We start from the raw sequence: 15,923 nt of genomic DNA, 5'->3' as shown, positions 1-15,923 counted from the left end.
TGAGGATAAGTAGCACCTCTGCTGTTCCAACACCCATACAGATGATTTTGAGGGGTCATAACAAAACCAGGTGGACCATACAGAGTCCTCATGGGGGAGATTCCGGGAGACCAGAGGTAACAAAGCACTGGCCTGGCCGGTTGTGTGGTCTTATCATTGCCAGCAGGTAGAGAGGAGTGGTTACCCTCACTGCATCAAAGGCAAGCACAATGGCTTTGAATCTGAAGCCAACAATAACTGGGAGCTTGTGTGGAGAGATGAGGAAAAGGTTGACATGGGCTGGCTTTAAGAAAAGCTCAGATATACAAGTATTTAGTCCACACAAACAAAGTTAAGTCCACAGACAAGACCTCTCTGACACTGGCAGTCAACAGCTTTTTGTTGGCAGCTACTTGAAAGCAAGGGGAAAAGCATCATGTTGTTTTGACCTCAATGCTAGGCTGCTGTCTGTCTTTGCGGCTCATCTGAGGATAGGAAACGTTTCATATTAGAATCAGAGGAGTCTCCGCTGCCCTCAGATGACAATGTGCCTGTACCTTTCAAACGAGAGAATCTCATTATCTGGAACCTGATACATTCACTTCACTGAGGCTCAGTGACAACGACAGCTCAGAAGTTAAAAAAAAAAGAAAGATGTCACTGTTTAAAAAGGAAACAAACATCATTAGTGAGAAGATCTTGCTATTTTTACTCTCCCATGATGATAGAATATGCTGTTAGAATAAGCTTTCACATGATACTGTGCAACGGAAAAAGGAGGTGGGGTAGGGGTGGGGTGGAGGGGTACTGTAGAAAACCAGTGAAATCTAAAACCAGGGAGACTGCAGCATTAGAGTGGGGCTAAACCACTGCAGTGGGAAATCTACATACTTCTACTACAGCTTTGTAGTGGATGCACTGCGCTGCAGTGACCCAGCCTTGGCCCACGTACACCTCAAATAGTCTCACAGTCCAGTTCACATTTGTATTTCGTTCACTTGTTAATGTTCAAATGTGTTCTATTAAATTAACATCACATAGAGCTTTCAGTCTCTCTCTATATATCCACATAGGCCTATACACACTTATCTAAATCAGGAGCAAAAACAAGAATAGTTCCAGTTTCCTGTGTCGCAACTCCTCTGGAGTCTGCGTGGTTGAGCACAGTAGTTGGCCGCAAAAGGTCTTGGATGACGGCCAGGCAACCTCAAGAGTAGCATTTCCCATCATCTCAATGTGTTTACAGTTCAGGGAACACAAGGAATTACATAACTCAGGAAAATGGCTCTTCTCTCATGGTTTGGACACAAAAGACTGTCACACATAAATACACAAAGATTAATAGCTGTAAGGTAATCATACACAAGCTTTATGGTGTAGCCTACTGAATTGTGGTCAGGGTGTGAGATTTAATTTGATGTATTTCTAAGTATTTTTCCAGTGGCAACACACCAACATCTTGTAGTTCCAGGTGTTTTGTCAACACTACCACACGGACTCTAATATACTATTTGTGAAGTAGGCTTTAAACTATTATGCCATGGTACTGTCTGTTCCCTCTCACTGCAAATCCAGATAACACAATACCTACTGAGCACAGACTGGTTGAATCAACGCTGAAATTTGTCAAAGTATGGCGATGTGCAATCTAAGTGGAAAATACATTGGATTTGAAAAATTCATTAATGTCAACTTTTGTTTTGAGCGTGAAATTTCAACCACAGGATTATCTCATCATGATAATCCATTTTCAACAGACAAACCTTGTTGAATTTGTACCTTCAAGACCATGTCAGATCTTCAACGGTAAAGCCACCCTCAGAAAGAAAGACATCTGTGCAGCACCACCTACTGGAGAGTATTTCCATCTACAGCTATCCATTCAGGATTCCATCCAGGGTTTTAAACATGCCCAATCCTGCTTAACTTAGGTGTTTATCACTGACTACTACCAATGGGCTATCTTCAGAATGATCATTGAGAGATCTCTTAATAACTAAATAGATTCACTGTTGCTATTGAAGTAATTCCAAAGGGTAGGTTAACTAGGTTTAAGAGTAAAAATAAAATGTAACCATACCTTATGTCATATCATCAATGATACTATTTAGGCCCATATATAGCATTTGCAAAGTCATCCACAGCTATTGTCTTGTTTCAATTCAACCCAGAGTTCAACTAAAAATAGACAATACATATAGGCCTAGGGTTTCAGGTTGATTTCAAATTTCATCTTCAAGATAATAATTAATGTTGGATTCACATCTCCATCTAAACCACATATCAATTGCTATAATCTGCACAGAAACTCAAACACCATTGATCACTTGCACTATGTACTTTAATGTAATCTCAACTGCAATCCAGCTCATGTGGTTGTGCTATTAGATAAAGCACAGTGATAACACATTAAGTTGTATAATAAATACAAAATATCTGACATTGAATTCCCATTTGAACTTTGTTGTGCTTTAAAATGGTTGAAAGTGATAACACGTTTAAATAAAAAACAAAAATCTGGTTGAAAGCATAGTGATAACATTGGGAATTCAAAAAACTTCTAGCAGTCTTGAGTGGGTGAATAAAAGGTTGAAATCTCACTGTTCATCATCTCAACCAATTAAAAAAATGTCAATATTGAAATGACGTGGTGTGCCCAGTGGGTAGCTGAGAGTCAATGGTTGTACAGCAAATGGGGAGGAATTTGGAGGCTTGCTCACAACAGATGAGACTGCAAACTGACCTTGATGTTCTTCTATTTCAGCATTAGCAAGCTCCAACCTAAAAATCAACTATTATTGGCTGCTGGCGCCATCAAAAGATATAGGATTGTATGCTCCTGGATTGTTGGTCTCATTTGCTGTTGTAAAGTTATTTGTCCAGCAGAGGGTAGTGTCTCTAGATCCACAGATATATAGGCCTTACTTCTCATTGACGCCAAACCCATCACTGGTGTGTGTGGCCAAAGAGCTCTATTATCATGTAATGTGACGAAAGCGTCAGTTCCAATCCAAGTGCCAAAGCCGTTTAGTAAACTCCAGGCGCTTACATTTGTTGGATGATATGAAAATAGAGCTCCTTGGCCATGCACACCAGTGGTGGGTTTGGCATCAAAATGAGAATGCATGAGCAGAAAAAAAAGCATGCCTACTGTAAAATATGGCGGTGGATCTTTGATGTAATGGGCTATTTGTCCTCCACTGCTCCTGGGGCCCTTGTGAAGGTCAACAGCATCTTTACCCAGTACCTGGATATTTTAGCCAAAAACCTGGTTGCTTCTGCCAAGAGGCTAAAACTTGGCAACACGTGGATCCTCCAGCAAGACAATAACCCCAATCATTTTAATGTTTTTTTAATCACAAAGAAATTGTTAATTGGCCACAAAAATCAACATTTTGCAATGGCCATTTCAGTCTCTGGACTTGAAAGCGATTGAAAACCTGTGGTTTGAAAAGGGCAGTCCATAAGAGCAATGTATATCAAGGATCTGGAAGTATTCTGTATGGTGGAATGGTCTAAGATACCTCCCAATGTGTTCTCTAACTCAAAACATTTGACAAAAAACGCTCAGTGCCGTTAACCTCACAAGGTGAGGTATTGAAAGGTATTGAAAACAGGGGTATCAAAAAATTGACCCACCTTGTTAAACAAAATCTCTTTCTCTGAGCGATTGTATTAGTATAAAATATACTTTCCCATTTTTTTAGCATACAATATAACAGTATTTTAATTATTTTATAGTAATTTTTGCTCAACTTTATCAAGGGTGTCAATAATTTCAGACCCCACAGTATATGCTACATGTAGGCATAGAAATTTGAACAGTTGCTTTCATTCATACCAGCTGCTTCGGCATGTACGTGACAAATCAAGAAATTGATATACATATATACAGCCTATTCCTTATTGTTGAAAAAGTTAATTGACACAATTACACATGCCCTTTGTCAATGCCAGTGAGAGCAAAAACACATACTAAAACTCCCATAATTGGTTTTGTCTCATCTTTGGGCATGAAATTGCCACAGATAGCTTACCACAACAAATTCAGTTGTAACAGCTGACAGAAAACAATAACATAGGGAAAATCTAACTTAAAAAGGGGCAATCTGCAGCAGTTACATACATTTGTAGACTTTAATTAATGTTCTTGAAGAATAAAACATCAGGATGCCTCATGAGATTACTGCAACTGCCATACCCAATCAGAACACAAAATGTCTTACTCCTTTGTTTGTAATTCATGTTGTAAAAAGTAAACAAACACTGTATAGCCTAAAAACATGATTAAAACTATAATTTTGATACCATCATTGATACATATTAGGTCTGTTCATGAATTTGAAAGTGGTTAAATTTCTTCTGCCCTATCCCTCAGCTGTTTACCAGATCAGTGGGGGGTGACCGCTTTATTGTTGGAACTGCAGATTGCCACTTTAAAGACAAGAATCATGATAAGATGTATTAATGCTCAAAATACAAAAGTTAAACATGTAGCCATGTGCTCAGTAAATACATAAAACTAACTGTAGCTAGGATAGGTTTTACAGATGAAACAGACAATGTAGTGTAGAAAAGAAAGTGCTGAGATGTAGAAACAAATGCAGAGTTGGTCAATGAGTATAATATATCGAAAAGGTCTTACAATAGTATGATAATCACAGAAATAAGGAACATTTATGATGAATCTACTAAAATCGGCAATAAAAAAGTATCCCAACCATCCCCGTGTTTTTTGTCTTTTTATCTACAAACAAAACAAATGTATCAAGGATTTAAGTGCAAGGCAGCATTATATTCTTCATAGTGCTAGACAAAAAAAAGGTAACTGAGGCAATATCCCAAAATGCCAACCAGCATGACACAATTTCACAGACTTTGCCAGCAGACAGTTGAGTTACGATTACCTGGGTAAAATCAATATATATCAGTTTTCAGCAGATGGATTGGTTGTGAATACAAATTTAACATCACTTTTTAGAATTATTGCAGAGGTACTACAGAATACAAATCTAAAGAACAAAGCATTATTTTCAGATATCAGATTCTGTCAACCAAAAATAAAACATACAGCGTAACTATTATTTTTTTTAAAGGTACAATTTAACTGATGTAAGATTAAATAAATTCTAAACATAAAACACATTGTAACATACAGTTTATAGCCTACCAACAAAATCAGTTTCACGAAAATGTAAGACATTATCGATGCGGTTCCCCCTACATTTGATATCTAAAAAAGGTTAACTGACCTCCTATCCAAATCTGCATGTTGAAGTTGAATCTTATAAATGCATCACAATCGAATACCATCATAATAGTGTACTAGTAAAAGACTTCAGTAAACAGCTTTCTGTAAAGAAAGTCTTTTTTTTTAAAGACTAAAGGCTACCTACAACTTGACAGAGTGAACATACCATGTAGTTTAGCTACCAATATGTGTAATAAAATGTGATGTGTAGCCTAACGCTGGGCTGAGCAAATGCAAGGTATACTCGTGCCTGAACATTTTAATGAAAGATAGCATGGGAGTTTGTATTTTGATGACTGTTCACAAGATAACGCAGCATGATAGAACAGCACAGGCTTCCTTATCCATTGCAACACAAATTCTAAGGCTTGTACATCACATTGAAATACAATAGCTTATTAATCAAAACAGCATATTTCCAATGTGTGATAACGGTAACAGACAATCATTCTATTTTCGGTGATGTAAACGTACTAGATGGTGTCTTTTTGGTGGCACATAGTATGAAAACGTGGAATACAGGCCTATTTGCTAACTGTAGAGGTTTCATCCCATTTTTAGGGATTTGCTCCAGACATGTGTTTGCTACATTCAACAGGGCGCACCATTTCCACTGCTTTTCTTCCTTTACTGGTGAAGTCTGGCAGCTGCTCATAGTCCACTGGGCTTACAGGACTCCCAGACTCAGAGCAAAGATGAGGCATTCCATGGGTGATCCCCACTGGCCTAATCTTACTGTGTTGATTGTAAGGATGAGAGTCAACAGTCGATGTGTAAAAAAGGGCCTCACCCCCACCACCTGATGCCTTATCTGATCTCCCATAGTGAGCATGAGGTCGACCAGGGGCCTGAGGCCGACAGGATTCTGATTGCAAAGGAAGATGAGATGGCCTATGCAACGGTCCTGTATTCTGAGGGATAGAATTACAGGATACTCTGTCAGTCAGTTTGCTAGCTGAGATCGGTTGAGGTTTACAGTTTGGGACTCGACTGACAGGCTGACTGAATGATACCACGTGTCCGTCTTGGGTTTGATAGAGACTGTGCGTCTGCTCTTTTCTTTTCCCATCTGCTCCAGGGTGGGTTACAGTCCCCTCAGTATCTGGTTGCCATGACTGCAACATGTTTCTATTGTCCCCATTTTCTGAAGTGGAAATGTGACTATTATTTTTGCGGTGAAGTGAGGACGCCATCTTTGACACTCTTTCAGTTCTAGGGCATGACGCTAGCGCTGCCCCACTCCCTAAATACATGTCAGTCATCTCTAACTCCAAGCTCTCTGTGTCCAGGGATCTACTCCTCCGATTTAAGGCCAGAGGACTCGACAGAGGAGCCAGTGGACTTGACCGATGGACTCGTGTAAGGCTAAGGTGACGTGGCAGGCTGGCGATTCCCCAAGTATTACTGAGGAGACTCCGTTCATAGAGGTCAAACATTTGTAAGTCACATTCAGCAAACGCATCCTTTTGCAGGTAGCTTTCTTCAAACACTTCGTAAGGCGACGTGATGTCTTCCTCCTCCATTACCATATCCATCTGCTGATCATATTCCCCCTCATTATCGATGTCCACGACATCAAATGTGACAATGGCTGGGAGGGATTGCATGTTTTGGGAAAAGGGAGAGCCTGACTCAGAGCCTCCCATGCTTTCATTTGAATCACTATAAAACTGTGACTGTTTTGTAAAGTCCACTAGGGCTTGGGAGAAGCAAATTGCCTGGTCATCCTTCAAATCATTATTTGTTTCTTTAGAAATATCATGATTTCCTCTTAAGTGGGGGGACTGTGGCTTGTTTTGCTCAGGGCACATTTCTTGTGATTGACATGTTTTTGAAGCAAGGGAGCTAAAAGCTGCATCTGACATTCTCTCACTATTCCCACCATTACAGGCTTTGAAATATCTCTGCTCTATGGCATGCGATCGGTTTTCTTTTTTATTCAAAGCCTCTGGGTTGACCTCGTCCTCTTTCATAGAGGCTTGAGTTTTTGTGTTGACCTTAGAAATGCTTTCCTGGAAGCTATTATCTTGGTGGATCCTCCCTTTGGTGAACAGAGCCTGCTCTTTGGAAAGTTTACACATGCTTTTCAACTCCGCGCAGAGAAGGTCCTGCTGGATCAAAGTCAGCCGGTCCTCTTCCATTAGATCTGTTTCAGGAGTGAACATAGCATTTACATCACTACACTGAGCTGGCATTTCTAAAAACTCAAGTGGATCAGGCAGCTTAGATTTTTCAAGAGGTGGACTGATAAGACTATCATCAGGCTCAAAAAGCTCATACAGAGCATCGCCACTGTAACTGTCCCTTGGTAGTCTATCCGTCCTGACATTGTCAACTTTGTCACGTCCATCTTCATCTTGTCCTGGGGTGGTAGAGTCATAGTAACCCTCATCACTGTTAGGAACTGACTCTTGATGGTCGCTCTGAGGGGTCATGACATCCGCAGATGTAAGGGTGGTCTCTGTAACTTCAAGATCACCATTGCTGTTGTTGCTGATGTCCATGTTATAGGAGCTAGATGGCTCTTCAGGTGTCATCCTAGGACTTTCACTGTGCTCTAGAAAGTCTGGTTCCTGGCTGTCTGTATAGCAAATGTTCTCTACAGCGTCATTTTCCCAGAGGTCATGGAGATAGTCTCCAGCCACCTCATCAGGGGTGGCCATTTCTTCTCCTCCACCCTGGTAGGTAACATAACAGGAACTCCTTTTGCCTGCATTTCGACTCCTTTCCCCCGAGACTGTGCTCTCTGCAATACTGTCGTCATCTTGATCAGCTATTATGTCACCACAGCCAGTGAGTGAGTCAAAACTCTTCAGAGACGCCACATCACCATAAAGCAAGCTTATTTGAGATGAGCCAGTAGGCAGCTGGACGGTCACTGTAGACTCTAGGTTGGTGTTTGGGAGAGAACCAGGTTCAGTGGTTTCATGGAGTGTCTCTTCATGTTTATTTGGGTTATCATTCTTTGCTACAACGTCCTTGCCTTTCATCAGTTCCCCTACAAGAGAATCCACACTCCTTTGTTTCACCATATTGTTCTCAGACACTATGACATCAACATTAATACATTCAGGCGCAATAGTCAAACAATCTTCGACATTTGCCGAAACAGGCACATTGGATTCAGACAAACTGTTCAGGCACTCAGTGTCATTTTGGTCAATCTTAGTATGGGCAATAGGCACCTCTTTGTTGCAGACATGAGACATTGCAACCATTTCATTTTTTTCTAAATCACAATTTCTATTCTTTCTATGACGCCTGATGCTGTTAAAAAGTCCCCTCAAACCCTTTTTCTGACGGGGGAGGGAAAAGGACTTCTGATCACCAGTAGAGTGACCAAATTCACTACAACAAGTGCTAGGAGTCTGGCTGTGGTACTCAAAATCTCCTGCTGGAACATATCCACTTCCCAGACTGTCCTCCCAACCTGCCTTGCTAAGTCCATCATGCGTTTTACTCTTGCTTACTCCCTTTTTAGAGACACACTTGTTCTGATTTTTGTTCCTCCCTCCAAAGAAGTTGGGCAAAACACAAATGCTTTTACGTCCTCCAAAGAATCTTAAGGCAGTCCTCTTCAGTTTCCCTGATGGCTGAGGCTCAGGGGGCACAGCATCAAATGTGTCAGATGGAGGCTTTACCTCAGTCTGTGAATCCTGGCCACCCATAGCTGTCTGCTCGCAGCCAGCAGACAAATGCTTTGTATAACTTGCTGGCTCATTTCCTCCGCAGGGCTCCATGGCAACACAATCTACAGGAAGATGAAATGAACAGAGAGCATGACAGTCATCACCATCAGGTGCAAAGAAGACTGCTGCCATGCCATCCTACAAAACCATTTGCTTCCATGTTTTCTGAAATGTAGGACAAATTAAGGATTAGGCATAGAATGATTCGATTCTGTTTTATACACTGGTGGGCCTACATCAAGCATGTTGGAATGGTTTTCTTCACATTAGAGGAAATAACACGTTTATAGTTAATGATCTGACAAACCTTCACAACAGCAATGTCATGCTATCTGCATAAAAAGTGTAAAGCAAGTTGTCCATTATCTAGGTGCAACATTATGCGCAAATAAATAAACAATAGGATGTGCCAAAACTGTTTTAACTTGGCATAGCTATCAAGTCACCACCTGTTTTGGAAACAAAATCATTAGCTATGTAGGGATAATTGTTTATTATGCTATACTACGCGAGAAAACAGAGAAGCATGACGTTTGTTACCCAAGCAGTCGTCGGGTTAGGACAACAACAAAGCTTAGCTATGTGTAGCTAAGTTAATGCCTAACGTTAGCTTGTGTGTGGCCTGTAAATCTGAAGGACGTAAACTACCAGCAAATTATCATCTGCCTAGCTAATATTCCGAAATTGAGGTGATTGTATTAATCTAGCTTGCTAGCAATCTAGCTAGCTACTTCCAAGAAATAACATTTTACTTTCTTGCTACAGTAACTACCATTGTTGGGAAATATACACACTGGCAGCAGAGGTGATAAACTACGTTAGCTAACTAGTTAGCTAGCCTAGAATACAATAATTCCCTGCAAGCGTCAAACGGTGGCTAGCATAACAACGAGGGACATTTTTCAAAACACCTTCCCAATAAAAGTCGTGTTTAGGCGATAGGGATATATATAAATTAACCAACCTTGTTGTTTGGCTGCTACACCCCAGGATAATATACACAATAAATCCGATTCACTTTGTTCAGTCGCGTTAACAGTCTGGAGCCTCTTGTTCATATGCGCATTGAATTCTGGTAGTCGTAGTGAGGATGGGTTATGTCTTTCTTTTTAGTTATCGTCTATTGTAAATACTAGAAAAAAAACAAGATAAATTAGAAACTTGTCAGTTGTAAGAAATCATATCTGATACATCTTGTGAAAATAAAGTAAAAATAAACGACAAAATAATCACAAAACCGAAAAGTAGGGTCGGAGCTTGCACCCTTCTTGGCCTCCGGATGCTCAAACTAGGAACATTTCGGCAACAAGACGTTCATTAAATAATTTGATGGTCAATTTATCTTTCATTCATTCTAGTTACGTAGTACCTACCTCAAATATTCCAGTATGCCTGCACATTGTACATGTGTTACTGGCAGATCCTGCATATAGTTTCCGCTCTTATTTCCTATTTCACGTGTTTTTATATACATTGACTACTGCACTGTTGAGTAGGGTTTGCAAGTTAAGCGTTTCACTGTACACACTTGGAACGTTGTTAGGTCTACATGGCTATTATCATAGCTCAGTTGAAATTGTATTGTTAGTAGACTACTGGAACGTCAGCTACACCATCAATGTAATGTCAATTATGTATATTATTACTTGCATGGTGCACTCCACCAATGAGATATGTATCTATAAATATGTATCTCATTGGTGGAATGCACCATGGACATAATAATATATAGGGCCTTCAGGAAGTATTCATACCCCTTGACTTATTCAGCCTGAATTAAAAATGAATCAAATAGGTTTGTTTCTCACCCATCTACACACAATACCCCATAATGACAAACTAAAAACATATTTTTAGAAATGTTTGCAAATGTATTGAAAATGAAATAATTGACGTAAGTATTCACTTCCCTGAGTCAATACTTTGTAGAAGCATCTTTGGCAGCGATTACAGCGGTGAGTCTTTCTGGGTGTCTCTAAGAGCTTTCCACACCTGGATCTGCAACATTTGACCATTATTCTTTTCAAAATTATTCAAGCTCTGTCAAATGGGTTGTTGATCATTGCTAGACAACCATTTTAAGGTCTTACCATAGATTTTCAAGTAGATTTATGTCAAAACTGTAACTTGCCCAATCAGTAACATTCACTGTCTTCTTAGTAAGCAACTCCAGTGTATATTTGGCCTTGTGTTTTAGGTTATTGTCCTGCTGAAAGGTGAATTAATCTCCCAGTGTCTGGTGGAAAGCAGACTGAACCAGGTTTTCCTCCAGAATTTTTCCTGTTCATAGTTCCATTCCATTAATTTTTTTTTTATCCTGAAAAACTCCCCTGTCCTTAACAATAACAAGGATACCCATAACATGATGCAGCCATCACTATGCTTGAAAGTATGGAGAGTGGTACTCGGTAATGTGTTGTATTGGATTTGCCTGAACATAACACTTTGTATTCAGAACAGTCAGTCAATTAGGTTAGTATTGTGGAGTAACTACAATGTTGTTGATCCATTCTCATAGTGAATAGCCTCATAGTGAAATCCCTGAGAGGTTTCCTTCCTCTCCGGCAACTGAGTTAGGAAGGACCACCTGTATCTTTGTAATGACTGGGTATATTGATACACCATCCAAAGTGTAATTAATAACCACCATGCTCAAAGGGATATTCAATGACTGTTTTATGATTTTTACTGATCTACCAATAGGTGCCCTTCTTTGCAAGGCAGTGGTAAATCTCCCTGGTCTTTGTGGTTGAATCTGTGTTTGAAATTCAATGCTCGACTGAGGGATCTTACAGATAATTGTGTGAGGGCTACAGAGAAGGAGTCATTTAAAAATTATGTTAAACACTATTATTGCACACAGAGTAAGTCTATGCAACTTATTATGTGACTTGTTAAGCACATTTCCACTACTTCTTGCCATACAAAGGGTTGAATACTTGACTCAAGACATTTCAGCTTTCATTTTTTATTAATTTTAAACATTTCAAAAACAGAATTCCACTTTGACATTATGGGGTATTTTTTGTGTGTAGACCAGTGACCCAAAAAACTCTCAATTTAATTGATTTTAAATTCAGGCTGCAACACAACAAAATGTGGAAAAGAATTCAAGGGGTGTATGCACATAAAGTGTAAAAATAAAAATAAAATAAATGTTCTGTTGCAAAATTTGTTCAAGTCATTTTAATGGCTGTAATTTTTACAGCACATTTTATTTTATACTTACATTGCAGTCTTTCAAAATGCACATAAATTCAAACAGATGTATATTACACAAATATTCTCTAAAACAAAGGACAAAAATTAAAGCCTAAATAAGTGCAATTAACGTTAGCTAGCTATTTTTTTTATGAGGGAGGGCGAGGTGGACATTTTCACCAATTGAAAGCTAGTTATGCTATGCACACAACAATAAATGGAAGAATCTTTAATAATCACTTAATGTTAGTCTGTTTTCCCGCAAATAGCTTCTTTAGCAATTGTAGTTATGTTTATAGCTAGCTAGTAGTTGACTTCCTGAATGACAATCCACATTCGATTATTTCGGTGTGCCGCATTCAAAACAACTGGGAACCCCGAAATTTCCGACTTCATGCCGCGGTAACCTAATAGTCGAAAAATCCTCCCCTAATTTGCTAAGAAAATCACTTTGTATCGACGTGCCATGAAAGAGAGACCGAGGTAAAGTTGGTTTTATATTCACACATTCGGACATTCAACAGAGATTTGCCAAAAGCCATTTAAAAATCAATAACTAATTCACTGTTTGTCACAGAATCATCAAGCTAGGTATGATTTATTCCATAAATGTCTGGCATACCTTTAGAACCTTTGTTTTGAGGAAAAATTCCAGTTTTGAATTGATATAAACACATAAGGTCTATGAAATGCCATTTAAAGCTAGTTGAAGTCAGAAGTTTACATACACTTAGGTTGGAGTCACATTTTTTTTTTAACCACTCAACAAATTTCTTGTCAACAAACTATAGTTTTGGCAAGTCAGTTAGGTAATCTACTTTTTGCATGACTGTCACGTTCTGACCTTAGTTCCTTTGTTTTTGTCTTAGTATGGTCAGGGCGTGAGTTGGAGTGGGCAGTCTGTTTGCTTTTCTATGTTGGTTTGAGTTCGGCCTAGTATGGTTCTCAATCAGAGGCAGCTGTCAATTGTTGTCCCTGATTGAGAATCATACTTAGGTTGCCTGGGTTTCACTTTTGGTTTGTGGGTGTTTGTTTCCGTGTGAGTGTTTGGGCCACACGGTACTGTTTCGGTTTTGTAATTTAGTGTTCTGAGTTTTAATTAAATATCATCATGAACACTTACCATGCTGCGCTTTGGTCCTCCTATCTTTCTCCCGACTAAGATCGTTACAATGACACAAGTAATTTTTCCAACAGTTGTTTACAGACAGATTATTTTACTGTATCACAATTAAAGTGGGTCAGAAGTTTACGTACACTAAGTTCACTGTGCCTTAAAACAGCTTGGAAAATTCCAGAAAATGTCATGGCTTTAGAAGCTTCTGAAACGCTAATTGACATCATTTGAGTCAATTGGAGATGTACCTGTGGATGGATTTCAAGGCCTACTTTCAAACTCACTGCCTCTTTGCTTGACATCATGGGAAAATCAAAAGAAATCAGCCAAGACCTAAGAAAAGAAATTGTAGACCTCCACAAGTCTCCTTCATCCTTGGGAGCAATTTCCAAACGCCTGAAGGAACCACGTTCATCTGTACAAACAATAGTATGCAAGTATAAACACCATGGAACCACACAGCCGTCATACTGCTCAGGAAGGAGACGCGTTCTGTCTCTTAGAGATGAATGTACTTTGGTGTGAAAAGTGCAAATCAATCCCAGAACAACAGCAAAGGACCTTGTGAAAATGCTGGAAGAAACAGGTACAAAAGTATTTATAGCCACAGTAAAACGAGTCCTATATCGACATACCCTGAAAGGGCTCTCAGCTAGGAAGAAACAACTGCTCCAAAACCGCCATAAAAAAAGCCAGACTACGGTTTGCAACTGCACATGGGGACAAAGATCATACTTTTTGGAGAAATGTCCTCTGGTCTGATGAAACAAAAAAATAACTGTTTGGCCATAATGACCATCGTTATGTTTGGAGGAAAAAGGGAGGCTTGCAAGCCGAAAAACACCATCCCAATTGTGAAGCACGGGGGTGGCAGCCTCTTGTTCTGGGGGTGCTTTGCTGCAGGTGCACTTCACAAAATAGATGGCATCATGAGGTAGGAAAATTATGTTGAAGCAACATCTTAAGACATCAGTTAGGAATTTAAAGCTTGGTTGCAAATGGGTCTTTCAAATGGACAATGACCCCAAGCATACTTCCAAAGTTCTGGCAAAATGGCTTCAGGACAACAAAGTCAATGTATTGGAGTGGCCATCACAAAGCCCTGACCTCAATTCTAAAGAAAATTTGTGGTCAGAACTGAAAAAGCATGTGCGAGCAAGGAGGCCTACAAACCTGACTCAGTTACACCAGCTCTGTCAGGAGGAATGTGGACCAAAATTCACCCAACTTATTGTGGGAAGCTTGTGGAAGGCTACCCAAAATGTTTGACCCAAGGTAAAGAATTTAAAAGGCAATGCTACCAAATACTAATTGAATGTATGTAAACTTCTGACACACTGGGAATGTGATGAAAGAATGATATGTATGATATGTTACAAATTCCAATTTGTTGTGGCTAACATTAGCTAGGTGGCGAAAAAATTAGATTTTTGTTCAATTGCTAAATTTACTTTAAATGACATGCATTTCACTGTAGAGCCTCTAGCCCTGCTCATAAAACCTTATCCAACCTTTCAGTTCCACCACCCACACATGCGATGACATCACCTGGTTTCAATTATGTTTCTAGAGACAATATCTCTCTCATCATCACTCAATACCTAGGTTTACCTCCACTGTATTCACATCCTACCATACCATTGTCTGTACATTATACCTTGAAGCTATTTTATCACCCCCAGAAACCTCCTTTTACTCTCTGTTCCAGACGTTCTAGATGACCAATTCTCATAGCTTTTAGCCGTACCCTAATCCTACTCCTCCTATGGTGATGTAGAGGTGAATCGAGGCCCTGCACTGCCTAGCTCCACTCCTATTCCCCAGGCGCTCTCTTTTGATGAGTTCTGTAACCGTAATAGCATTGTTTTCATGCATGTTAACATTAGAAGCCTCCTCCCTAAGTTTGTTTTATTCACTGCTTTAGCACACTCTGCCAACCCGGATGTTCTAGCCGTGTCTGAATCCTGGCTTAGAAAGACCACCAAAAATTCTGAAATTTTCTTCCCTAACTACAACTTTTTCAGACAAGATAGAATGGCCAAAGGGGGCGGTATTGCAATCTACTGCAAGGATAGCCTGCAGAGTTCTGTCCTACTATCCAGGTCTGTACCCAAACAATTTGAACTTCTACTTTTAAAAATACACCTCTCTAAAAACAAGACTCTCACAGTTGCCGCATGCTATAGATCACCCTCTACCCCCAGCTGTGCTCTGGACACCATATGTGAACTGATTGCCCCCCATCTATCTTCAGCGCTCGTGCTGCTAGGCAACCTAAACTGGAACATGCTTAACACCCCAGCTATCCTACAATCTAAGCTTGATGCCCTCAATCTCACACAAATTATCAATGAACCTACCAGGTTCCACCCCAAAGCCGTAAACACGGGCACCCTCATAGATATCATCCTAACCAACTTTCCCTCTAAATACACCTCTGCTGTTTTCAACCAAGATCTCAGCGATCACTGCCTCATTGCCTGCATCCGTAATGGGTCAGCGGTCAAACGACCTCCACTCATCCCTGTCAAACGCTCCCTGAAACACTTCAGCGAGCAGACCTTTCTAATCGACCTGGCCGGGGTATCCTGGAAGGATATTGATCTCATTCCGTCAGTAGAGGATGCCTGGTTATTTTTTTTTTAAATGCCTTCCTCACCATCTTAAATAAGCATGCCCCCTTCAA

The 15,923-nt window shown here is 39.9% G+C and overlaps 1 protein-coding gene across 3 annotated transcripts; it reads right to left on the bottom strand.

Annotated features, from left to right (window-relative positions):
* Positions 1 to 4,102: 4,102 nt before the first annotated feature.
* Positions 4,103 to 10,351, bottom strand: LOC112257680 (APC membrane recruitment protein 1). Of its 3 annotated transcripts, XM_042326720.1 has the most exons (3): positions 10,293 to 10,351; positions 9,884 to 10,051; positions 4,103 to 8,981 (listed from the first exon to the last, which is right to left on the bottom strand). In XM_042326720.1, the coding sequence occupies exons 2-3, from the start codon at positions 9,975 to 9,977 to the stop codon at positions 5,788 to 5,790; spliced, it is 3,288 nt and encodes a 1,095-aa protein (XP_042182654.1). In that variant the 5' UTR covers positions 9,978 to 10,051; positions 10,293 to 10,351; the 3' UTR covers positions 4,103 to 5,787. The 3 variants fall into 3 exon arrangements, with proteins under 3 accessions (XP_042182654.1, XP_024287209.1, XP_024287210.1); XM_024431441.2 differs by lacking the exon at positions 10,293 to 10,351 and having other exon boundaries at positions 9,884 to 10,191; XM_024431442.2 differs by lacking the exon at positions 10,293 to 10,351 and having other exon boundaries at positions 4,103 to 9,084; positions 9,884 to 9,978.
* Positions 10,352 to 15,923: the final 5,572 nt, after the last annotated feature.

The sequence above is a fragment of the Oncorhynchus tshawytscha genome, linkage group LG09 (assembly GCF_018296145.1).
Source record: "Oncorhynchus tshawytscha isolate Ot180627B linkage group LG09, Otsh_v2.0, whole genome shotgun sequence".
NCBI classification, from domain to species: Eukaryota; Metazoa; Chordata; class Actinopteri; order Salmoniformes; family Salmonidae; genus Oncorhynchus; species Oncorhynchus tshawytscha.
The sequence above is the reverse complement of the archived record's forward strand: the minus strand, read 5'-3'. Positions and strand labels throughout refer to the sequence as shown.